The sequence below is a fragment of the Panthera uncia genome, chromosome C2 (genome assembly GCF_023721935.1).
Source record: "Panthera uncia isolate 11264 chromosome C2, Puncia_PCG_1.0, whole genome shotgun sequence".
In the NCBI taxonomy this organism is placed as follows: Eukaryota; Metazoa; Chordata; class Mammalia; order Carnivora; family Felidae; genus Panthera; species Panthera uncia.
Window position 1 is genome coordinate 118,894,061 of NC_064810.1, and position 12,307 is coordinate 118,906,367.

General features: G+C 37.6%; 1 protein-coding gene across 12 annotated transcripts in view; it reads left to right on the forward strand.

The window, feature by feature from the left end:
* TFDP2 (transcription factor Dp-2) overlaps positions 1 to 12,307 on the forward strand; it is a 189,420-nt gene that overhangs the window by 120,921 nt on the left and 56,192 nt on the right. For 11 of the 12 annotated variants that reach the window (XM_049629769.1, XM_049629767.1, XM_049629775.1 and 8 more), the window contains one exon: positions 5,821 to 5,924. In XM_049629769.1, the coding sequence (XP_049485726.1) occupies positions 5,821 to 5,924 (104 nt within the window). Of the gene's footprint in view, positions 1 to 1,079; positions 1,115 to 5,820; positions 5,925 to 12,307 lie in introns of all 12 variants that reach the window. The other variant, XM_049629776.1, reaches the window with a different exon arrangement.

The following is a 12,307-nucleotide window of genomic DNA, read 5'->3' on the forward strand; positions in this document are numbered from 1 at the left end:
ATCCATAATGCTTGGCATAAGTACTTAACATATAGTAGGTGCCAAGTAAATATTTTTTAAATGCACCCATTTTGCCACATTTTTACCAACTCAGGGCATTATCAAACTTACTCATCTTTATCAATCTGGCAGGTGAAAGGTTTCTTTTTTTTTTTTTTTTTTTAATGTTTATTTATTTGTGAGAGAGAGACAGAGTGTAAGTCAGGGAGGAGCAGAGAGAGAGAGAGACACAGAATCCGAAGCAGGCTCCAGGCTCTGAGCTGTCAGCACAGAACCTGACGCGGGGCTCGAACTCAAACCACGAGATCATGACCTGAGCCAAAGTTGGACGCTTACCAACTGAGCCACCCAGGCGCCCTGAAAAGGTTTCTTTTTTTAAAAAGTGTTAAATTTTTCATTAAAATCAAGAATCTTTTCATATCCTAGATAATTTGGGTTTCTTTATGTACTCAGCTTATTTTTGTATTGAGGTACTGTTTTATTGTTGTAGACATATAAGTGGGAAGTTAAGTAAATAAAAGTTTTTAAGGATAGTTTTTAAGGATGACCTATGTGTTGCAAATTTGTTTACCAAGTCTGAGATTTGTCTTTTAAGTATATTAGGTCTTTTGCTATTTAGAAAAATATTTATTTTTAGGTAGTCATGTCTGTCAGTCTGTTTTCAGTTAAGATTTCTAAATTCTGGGGCACCTAAGTGGCTCAGTCACTTAAGTGTCTTGATTTCAGCTTAGGTCATGATCTCACAGTTTGTGAGTTTGAGCCCGGCTTTGGGCTCTGTGCTGACAGCTCAGAGCCTGGAGCCGGCTTCGGATTCTGTGCGTGTCCCTCTCTATCTGCCCCTCCCCTGCTCATGCTCTGTCTCTCTCTCTCTCTCTCTCTCAAAAGTAAATAAACTTACAGATTTCTAAATTCTGTAACATGATCAGAAGGACCTTCTTCATTCCCAAATTATAAAAAACTATTATTATATTTCTTTAAATACTTTTGTGGCTTTAATTTTTATGTTTAAGTATTTGATCTTTCTGGAATTGATTTTTGTACAAGATAAGAAATTGAAATCTAAGGTTTCTTTTATCCAGGTGGACACTTCTTGTCTCAGAAATATTTCTTTCAGGTGTGTGTCTTTATTTTGTTTTAAATTGAAGTATAGTTGGCATACAATGTTACATTAGTTTTCAAGGATGTGCAAGCAAAAACATTTTTTAAGTAATCCACCCTTTCCCCACTGATTTGAAAATGCTACCTTTGCCATATATAAAATTTTCATGTATACATGCAATAATTTCTGGACTTTAATTTCTGTTTTGTCAAGGTTTTTCTATCTGCTTCTTAGCAATAGCACATTTCAATCACTTCAACTGTGTAATAATTTTGAAATCTGGTAGGCTGAAGTTCCCCTCTTCCCTGTTATTCCTTTTTTTAGTTTTCTTGGCTGTTCTCTTTGTCTTCCAGATGCACTTTAGAATCAATTTGTCAAATTTATGAAGTTCCCTCTAAATTCTTTTGGTATTAACTGACATAACAGATCTGGCTTTAGTGATGTTTTTCATTTTGTTTTGACCAAAGTTCTATACTCTTAATTCTTCTTTAGTGTTAGGTTTAAAATTGGAGTCAATTTGTTCCCTAACCTTAATTGTCTTTTTGTGTTTCTTGTTCCACTGGTTTTTGCAAGTTTTTGACTTTTGTTTCTACCAGTATGTCAGTGATGATCTCATTTTAAACATTCAACAGCACTGAGGTCAATTTTTAAAATCATCTGAGAAGACAAATACCACATGATTTAACTTACATGTGGAATCTAAAAAATAAACGAACAAACAAAAGCAGAAACAGACTCATAAATACAGAGAACAAAACTGATAGTTGCCAGAGGGGAACAGGGTGGGGGATAGATGAAGCAGGTGAAAAGGATTAAGAGGTGCAAACTTCCAGGGACACCTGGGTGGCTCAGTCAGTGAAGCGTCCAACTTTGGCTCAGGTCATGATCTTGCACTTTGTGGGTTCGGGCCCTGCGTCAGGCTCTGTTATGACAGCTCAGAGTCTGCAGCCTGCTTCGGATTCTGTGTCTCCCTCTTTCTCTGCCCCACCCCTGCTCACACTTTTTCTGTCTTTCAAAAATGAATAAACATTAAAAAAACAAAAGAAGTACAAACTTCCAGTTATAAAATAAGTAAGTCCACAGGGTTGTAAAGTGGGGAATGTAGTCAATAGTATTGTAGTAATGTTGTATGGTGACAGATGGTAACTGCACCCATCATGGTAAGCATTTTGTAATATGTGTAATTGTCAAATCATTATGTTGTACACCTAAAACTGTGTAATATTGTGTGTCAGCCATACTTTAATTAAAAAAATAAATGTGAGGGGCACCTGGGTGGCTTAGTTGGTTAAGCGTCTGACATCGGTTCAGTTCATCTCACTTTGTGAGTTTGAGCCCCACGTCAGGCTCTCTGCTGACAGCTCAGAGCCTGGAGCCTGCTTCAAATTCTGAATTCTGTTGTTTGCCTCTCTCTCTGCCCCTCCCTCCCTCCCTCACTCTTTCTCTCTCTCTCTCAAAAATAAGTAAACATTAAAAAATAATAATAATAAATCTGAGAATCAGACTTTTCAGTGTTGTGCTCTTCCTCATATGCCTGTCCTACCTGGGACTGAGTTTATGGCACAGGTCTATCAATTCCATAGCTGTTCCTCCCCATAGAATCATAGGTTATTATTATCCAGTTAGGGTGAATTCTAAAGTGGTGAACAACTATATTTAGGATGTTTGATATAACCTTAATCTTTAGCAATTGGTAAGATATGCATCTTATATAAAAAACAAAAATCAGTTTCATGGTTACAGAGCAAGGAAACTTTATTTGATATACCAGTTCAAAATAATAAACAAAGGACCTAGCATTTTAACTTATTTCAAACCCAGTATAAGTAATGGCACCTACTAAAAGTCACAAAAAAAATGCAGCTTAGGCTATATTATAGGAAATATGGTATCCAGATTAGAAAAGGTGATAGATAGCTCCAGTCTATGCTAATCAAGTGGTTATATAGCTTTGTGCATCTGTTTTGTGCCAGGGACTAAACCAGGTGCTAGGATTACAAAGCTTAGAGACATAGCCCACTTAGAACTATATAAATGGTAGCTAGAACAAGCAACTATCATAGGTTTTGTGAAAAGTCAGAAGGGCATCCAGGAACTAGACCACAGAGGCTGGGGACAGCTTTTAAGGAGGAGGTGACACACAGAGCAGAGGCTTGGGAGGTGGAGCTATAGCCACCTTGTAGAAATTATTTGTCCTCACTCTGTCTCCATTACTTCATGTGTAAAACGGAGTCTCTAATAATACATTTTACACTGTTGTCCTAAGTGTTAATGATATATATATGTATATAATATATATATACGTATATATGTATATAATATACACATATACATATATATGTGTGTACATATATACATATACATATATATACATACATACATATATACGTATATGTATGTACGTAATATATATAATATATACATATATACGTATATAATATATTATATAATTTATTATATTTATATATATACGTATATATGTATATAACATATATACATATATACGTATATAATATATATACGTATATATGTATATAACATATAATGATATACACACACACACACACACACACACACACACATATGTATAGGAAGCCTCTGGAGCAGACTCTGGCACACAATAATGACTTAGAAAATAGTATGGCATGCCATTTTGAAGTGCTGGGAGGTAGAAGTTGTCCCAGCAGAGAGAGACTTCAAGCAGAAGGAAAGGATTGTGCCAAAGCTGGAGTGGTTGAGCTGGAGCCTTTCTGGAACTGCAAAATATTTAACCTGATTAGAGTGGAGGAAGTAGCCGAAGATGAAGCTGCGAAGGGAGGCAGGGGTGAGATCTCCAGATAAGAGCTGTTGTGCCATGTTGAGGAGTCTGAGAGGCATTGGACATGTTTGGAATCTTTAAAGGCCTAAAGTAGGAGAGTGTCCAGAGCAGTTTCCCCAGTTGAAAAACGGGTTTGTTACAGATGTGTGGAGGGGCTAGGAAAGCTGTCTGAAGTAGCATTTCCAGGTGGAGTGGTAGTGCTCAGCCCTGGCTGCAATGCTGAAGCCATCTGGAGAACTTTCAACAGTCTGATGCCCAGGTTCACTCCCAGTCAGTTTTATCAGCAGCTCTGGGGGTGGGACTGAGGCCTTGGTATTTTTTATTGAGTCCCAGATAATTCCATTACACAGGCACCGTGGTGAATCACTGAGTTAGCGGGTATATGTAATTCGAATCAGATTTAATAAAGTTGCAAATTAAACAAGTGCTAGCAGCATAAAGGAACCAGAGTAAGAAGATAACAAGTAGGATACAGTGGTCAGTTGAATGAGGTGGGGTTGGTTATTTCTGGATTGGGTCACTGGGATGATTTTGATCGTATTACCAAGACTCAGTCATACACCAAGACTGAGGACATGAAGGCAAAGCAGGTTTGTGTATTAGACCTTGCTGAGTGGGCGTGAAGAAGATAAGGAATTTTATTTTTAAATGTGGGTATTGAGGGAAAATGATAGAGGATAAATGGACAGAGAAAGAAACTGAAGGGGAGAAGCCAATGGTGCAGTCAAAAACTCAGGAGACAGAGTAAATAACTGATGAGTGAGACCCCTGAGAAGACAGGACGTGCAGAGACACTAAAGTAATTTGAGAATTTCCACTCAGAAAGAAGTAAAAATATGTGAGGGTGCAGATAGGTTCACAGGTCCAGGAAGAGAAGCTATAATATAGCCTGATGGCCTGGTTTCCTTAATTGTCATTTTTTTCCCCCAGAGTTTCAATATTGAACCTCTTTCAGATACTTTCTTGGGTAATCTCTTTTGTTATATTAGGTTACTAAGAAAAACATTGATAAACTGAAGTTTGTCCAGAGGAGTTAATAATTGATACAGTTCAGAAAATTATAGGTTAGTTTTTCATCTCAGGAGTAGCACTTGGCTGCCTTAATTTGAAATTCAAAGAGGGGCGCCTGGGTGGCTCAGTCTGTTAAGCATCTGACTTCGGCTCCGATCATGATCTCTCCATCTGTGAGTTTGAGTCCTGCTTTGGGCTCTGTGCTGATAGCTCAGAGCCTGGAGCCTGCTTTGGATTCTGTGTCTCCTTCTGTCTCTGGCCCAACCCTGCTCATGCTCCTTCTCTTTTTCTCAAAAATAAACATACATTAAAAAAATTTTTTTTGATTTAAAGTGTTGAAATCACTTGAAAACACTGTGCACATCCCATAGTTTCTGATATCACTAACTAGGTAGCATCATATTTTTTTTTCTCTAGTATAAAACCTCAAAAAACTACCGTCTCATTTTGAAAACATGTTAATTTTTAGTATAACTATTTTCTATTATACTATAAATATAAATAAATTCTAATGGATATTTTACTTCATATTCTACTTCATACTTCTTTTTATTCTATGATACCTAATAAAGACCTAACTGGATTTCTCAACTGTGATACAAACTGTGATTTGCATTATGTATTGCATTATGTTTTTTCCTCAAAAAACCCACTAAAAGTCTGTCAGGCAGACTGAACTATTTATTTTATAGTTTTCCTATTCAGAAGTAATTGTATTCACTACAAGAAAGCAATCATTAGTATGGCTTTTCAGTAAGGCTTCTTATATATAACTTAAATTATTAAGATAATTATAATTACTAAAGCAAAACTGGGGTTAGGAGCATGAATGTATAGATAGAAGGTGGCCTTGATATTGCAGACATTAACCTCATATTTGGTATCATTTCAGGTAACATTTCATTTGTTGCGTTTCCAGTTTCCAGCACCAACTCACCAACAAAGATTTTACCAAAAACCTTAGGACCAATAAATGTGAATGTTGGACCCCAAATGGTAAGAAAATCATCAAATCTTAGAATTGGAAATTTTGCGTGGGCAAGACTAATTTAAAATTAAAGTTTAAAATTTAAAGCTGTAGGTAAAAAATTCCCGTTCATTTCTTAACTCAGTCACTTTTTGAAAAAATTTTGTTTTCATCTGAATATAACTGGTTAAATCTTGAGAAAAAGAAAGCCACTGTGCTCTTCAGTGTTTAATTTTCATGTATTTGAATATGTGATTTCTGGATGTGTAATATCAAGGTTTTTTGGCTCCCTGTGTGAGGATTCTCTTGTTTTTAAATTGTTTGATTAAATTGGTTCAAATCTGTTATGTTTTATGTTCTCTTTTTTCTTATAAAATAACTTTTATTGCCCTAAACTGCGTACTCTCCTATAAATTGAATATGACCCAGCAGTTCATCTATATTGAGAGCTATTAATCTTCGGCAGTAGAAATAATGAATGAAAAATGAAAAATGTTTAACTGTTACTCTGAAGGTATTCCATTAATTATTTAATTATGCAAGAGCTTGAACTATACAGCACTTTTAGAAAGCTTTATTTATAAACAAAGTTGCATGCAATTTCTCTAAAAACTACTTACTGTAATGGTCTCACCCACCTTTAGCAAAAGCATGTAAACACTTGAATAGTAAACCTTCATTGTCAGCGCTTGCATATGTTCTCATCTACAGAGCAATAAGGATACATTTTGCCCATAATACTCACTATTGTGGACTCTGTTGAGTGCAACATTATTCAGGCAAAAATATATTTTAACATACTTAGTGACTTCAGCAAATCTTTGAGATTTTAAGACATTCTAGAAATGACATTTTTCTTGATCACTTGAGGACTGTTAATTATCTAAAAAATTCAAGCCAAAGATCTTACACAATTTACTCTAAGTATGTGAAGAATGTTATCTAGCTCCAAACCACATGGAGACTTAAGCTCAGGTAAGTGTCCCCATTTGTAGGTAGTTCAGGGTATGTTTCAGACATTACTGAGCTTTTGCTTCTCACCAGCCCCTGCAGTGGGTGCAAATGAGATAAGGCACCTGACTTTAAAGTCTGTATTTTGAAAGGCTTTTATATAAACACGAAAATTAAATAAACATGCCCAAACTCTTACGAGTTTCATCCTTACAGTACTCCTCTGTTTTGAGAAACTGTTTCCTGTCAGTATTTTAGTGATACTGCCATGGCTCAAATTTGAATTCCTCTTTTGGTGACAGTTTTTCTTTCCATTGTCCATTTGAACTAATGTGTATGGAACTAACTTTATACTTCAGTTTTGACGATGATAGGTGGTCTTACTCCATTACTACAAACCTGAGAGTCAGCAAAACAAAGGTCAGAAGAAGGGAAGGAGATTGGGGCTCTTTAAGCCAGGCCTTAATTTGTCTCCTTAATTCTGAGGTGCTTTTTACAGTTCTTAGTTCTTAGACAGGAATGAGAGCTTTCTTTTTGACCTCCTAATTGTTGTAGAATCCCACTTAGTGCCATTTCTCTCTTCTGTTGCTTGTCTCTTCCGAATATTGTCCCTTCACCCTCAATCTCTCATCTGTGATTAAAAAAGCATTTTTTTAAGTTGAAAAATTCTTGACTAAACCTCACCCATTTGCTTCTTACAGTTGTCTTTCTCCACTTGCCCTTTAAATTTCACATGTCTCCTTGCAAGCCAAGTCTTAATGGTAGATAGAAATTTCAAATAGCCCCAAGAAGAGAGTAGTTTTCTGTGTTAATAGAAACTAGTTTAGCAATAACTGTGTTAGTTTGGGATACTTGCCCTCTACTTAAAGGTATCCTGTTTTATACACACACACACACACACACACACACACACACAGCATATGTATGATAATCTCATAACTGTATTTTAACATGGTTAAAAAGTACATGTTTCTTGGGGAGCCTGGGTGGCTCAGTCAGTTAAGCATACGACTTTGGCTCAGGTCATGATCTCTCAGTCCGTGGGTTCGAGCCCCGCGTCAGGCTCTGTGCTTACCGCTCAGAGCGTGGAGCCTGTTTCAGATTCTGTGTCTTCCTCTCTCTCGCCCCTCCCCCACTTGTGCTCTGTCTCTCTCTCAAAAATAAATAAACATTAAAAAAAAATTTTTAAGTACATGTTTCTTATAGTGAAAACTAAAGTTTTGTGAAATAATGAAATCCTTTATTATAATCCCTTATAATTATATAGATTTTTTCCCTTCAGAATACAGATATTCCCTTAGTCTGTTTTTCTTTTTTTAAATTGAAGTATCATTGACACACAATATTACATTAATTTCAGGTGTACAATGTAGTGATTGGACAAGTCCATACTTTATGCTGTTCCCCACCAGTGTAGCTACAGTACAAGGCTACTACAGTCTCTTGGCTCTTACTGTAGATGGCAGTAGTACGTAAGATATATTGATTAAAGGCAGAAAATCTTCCGAATGAGGTTCAGTTGCTGTATGATTTTCATAACCCAACTGTAATCTATTGTCAAAAAAACCACATAATTACATTTAAATTAAGGATGTCTTTGGGCATGGGGAGAGGTGGGCACTTAAATTTAAAATAAGTGTTCATTTTCCTTATTAGATCAACAGAATATAGGAAGTAATTACCTCTAATTTCAACTTGGGATTTCACAATTATGGTTCAGTTTTAATAAAGCATATCTGGACCATCACCTATGTAATTTTCCTGCGTTCAGTGGTTGATCAAGTTCTGTTGACTTTTCTTTGATTTTGTTTCTTAAGTTTCACTGTCATTGTCCTAATTTAGGAACTCATTGCATCTCACACGAACTTCTAAATTGTCATTTTAGTTCAAGTCCATCATTCCTCCAATTTGTTCATTCAGGAAATGTTTACTAAGGATTTCTATTATTTTTTTTTTCAACGTTTTTTATTTATTTTTGGGACAGAGAGAGACAGAGCATGAACGGGAGAGGGGCAGAGAGAGAGGGAGACACAGAATCGGAAACAGGCTCCAGGCTCCAAGCCATCAGCCCAGAGCCTGACGCGGGGCTCGAACCCACGGACCGCGAGATCGTGACCTGGCTGAAGTCGGACGCTTAACCCACCAAGCCACCCAGGCGCCCCTAAGGATTTCTATTATTAAGGACACACCAGGCACTGTGCTGAGAGAAAGGAATAGAGTATTGTTAATCACTCTCAGATCAGCAAAGAATATCAGCTGACAGTTTAACATTGAGGAAGAAAAGAATAAGCCAGAACATAGCAATTCATTTACAAAGCCCTTCTCAGTAATGATAAGTAGTTTTTTTCTATGTCCTATTTTCCTTCATCCTCTCTTCATCTTTACTTTTCTACAAAGCCCTTTAAATTGGGTAAACTGAGCCTGTAGGCTACCGATAACAGATATAGAAAAAGAATTTAGTAATAATATTGCACAGGGGCCCCTGGTTGGCTCAGTCAGTTGAACATCCAACTCTTGATTTTAGCTCAGGTCATGATCCCAGAGTCGTGGGATCAAGCCCCGCATCAGGTTCCATGGTGAGCGTAGAGTCTTCTTAAAAGTCTAAGCTCCTGGGTGGCTCAATTGGTTAAGCGTCTGACTTTGGCTCAGGTCATGATCTTGCAGTTCGTGAGTTCAAGCCCCACGTTGGGTTCTGTGTTGACAGCTCGGAGCCTGGAGCCTGCTTCGGGTTCCCTCTCTCTCTGCCCCTCCCATGCTCGAGCTCTGTCTCTCTGTCTCTCTCAAAAATAAATAAACATTAAAAAAAAAAAAGATGCTCTTTCTCTCTCTCCCCCCCCCTCCCCCTGCCCCCTCCCCCCACTTGCACGTTCTCTGAAATAAAAAAAATAATACTGCACAAATTATGCAGTCTATTTCAAGGGTAAATTGGAATGCTTAGATTCGTTTTGTCTCCTGTTCTAGAAATAGAGTAGACAAAGACTCATCAAATACTCAAATTTTCCTTCTTAAGCTTCACACTCAAGGTCGGCATGATATAGGACATTTGAACGTGTGATGTAGTGATTGTTGAGAATGATATCCTTTATATTGTAGAGTATTTCCTTACTGGATTTTATGTGGACCTTTGGCATACCAGTGAATAAAGAAGCTCCTTTATTTTCATTTTAAGAGCTAAGTCTTCGGTTTTAGTTCATTAAGTATTTGCTGTGCCTTTTCTGTGAATATCTCCTAGCAGTGTATGAGGCTCTGCAAACATTCACTCTACCCTTAAAGATGGTACACTGAAATGGAGGTGCGGAGGTGAGGTGGAATGTGTAGAGGGGGTAGGAGGTACAAACACATTGTCCAGTATTCATATTTTTTTATGAGGTAAACTTCTGCATTCCTCATTTAATAGTCCTTGGAATATAGTAGAGAATCAGAATTCCCCAGATACCTATCAGTGTTTCTTGTCTTTTGTTTTTATTTTCTTATCTATAGAATTAACTTACTAAAATTATTTCCTAGACATTTGTATATAGTAATATCTCCCTAGCCCCAAATTCACAAAATACACACAAACAGAGGTAACTAAAGTTCTTAAATATTTAGCAAATGAATAAATGTTGGCAAGACTTTATTTTTTTTAATAAGTTCTTCTTTTTTTTAATGTTTTTGAGGGAGAGAGAGCGCGTGCATGTGTGAGCAAACGAGGACAGGGGCAGAGAGAGAGAAAGGATCCAAAGCAGGCTCCACACTGACCACAGAGAGCCTGATACAGGGCTCCAGCCCACAAACCGTGAGATCATGACCTGAGCCAGAGTCAGACCCTCAACCAACTGAGCCACCCAGGCACCCTGACGAGACTTTAAAAACCAAGTCTGCAGGCCTCTGGGTGGCTCAGTTGGTTAAACCCCACACTCTTGATTTCTGCTCAGCTCATGATTTTGTGGTTGATGGGCCTGAGCCCCAGGTCGGCTCTGTGCTAACAGTGCAGAGCCTTCTTGGGATTCTCTCTCTCCCTCTCACTTTGCCTCTCCACTGCTTATGCCCCTGCGTGTACTCTATCTCAAAAATAAATAAACATTTAAAAACCAAGTCTGAACTGAACTTGAAATACAAATGGATCCTTCTCTTTGTTCTTTACGGAGCACATTAGCAACTAACTTAATGACTAGACTTACACCCAGCTTGCAGAAACAGGTGTCATTTGATCAGGGAGACAAAAATTAATTAATATTTTGACCTACATAAGGCAGTAGAAGTAGAATTATTTCTTTTAAGATCTGTCATTTAAAAATTATGTGTTACATAGATGCTTTTCTCTCTTAATTGGGACTTAAACAGAACCTTACTATTGTGGAAATTTTCAAAAGTATACAAAAATAGAATCTCTTCCCTTAGAAAATCCAAAGATCTGGGGTTGCCCAGGTAGGGACAGTCCCGTGCCTCTGGGTTGGAATGAAAAAAAAAAAGAGCATCCCTTTGTGCCCAGCAGCTCATTCTTTGACGGTTATTCACATGGGGCCAATATTGTTTCATTAACATCCCCATTCACTGGAGCATGCCCTTAATTTTTTGACAAAAATACTTTTAAAGATATTACTAAAATACTAAATTGTGTTTTGTATTAATTATTATAAACATTTTTGGAAAGAAACATGGTCTATTTACCAGTGAAGTCTAAGAAGCGTTTTGGTAACATATATCAAAGAACTTTTTTTAAATGTCTGTATCCTTAGTTCCATTAGTTACCTTTCTGGAGTCTGTCCTTAGGAAATAGAAATTAAGACTAAGATCATTGTACAAAAATGTTCATCACAGTATTGTTTATACTATTGGATAATTGAACATCCATATGTATCTAACAGTAGGGAACAGTATTTCAAATGTTTTACCATTAAAATGTGTTTGAAGAGGAGCATCTGGGTGGCTCTGTCAGTTGAGTGTTTGACTCTTGATTTCGACTCGGGTTGTGATCACCGGGTCGTGGGATTGAGCCCTGCCTCGGGCTCCAAGCTGAGTGTGGAGCCTGTTTAGAATTCTCTCTCTCTCTGTGTGTCTCTCTCTCTCTCTCTCTCTCTCTCTCTCTCTCTCTCCCCAACTCAGGCTCTCCCTCACACTCCCTCTCAAATTAAAAAAAAAATTAGTAACAAATACAATGTCTTCAAAGAATATTTAATGACATGAGGAAACGCTCTTGAAAAAGAAGATAAAATTGCGTCTGTATAATAATCCAAATTGTGGGGAGCCTGGGTGGCTCAGTTAAGCTTCTAACTTCAGCTCAGATCAGGATCTCCTGGTTTGTGAGTTCAGGCCCCACATGGGGCTCTCTGCTGTCAACGCAGAGCCCCTTCAGATCCTCTGTCTCCCTCTCTTTCCCCCCACCCTGCCCCACTCTCCCATGTGCACATACATGCTCTCTCTCAAAAATAAAAAACATTTAAAACATGGGGCACTTGGGTGGCTCAGTCAGTTAAGA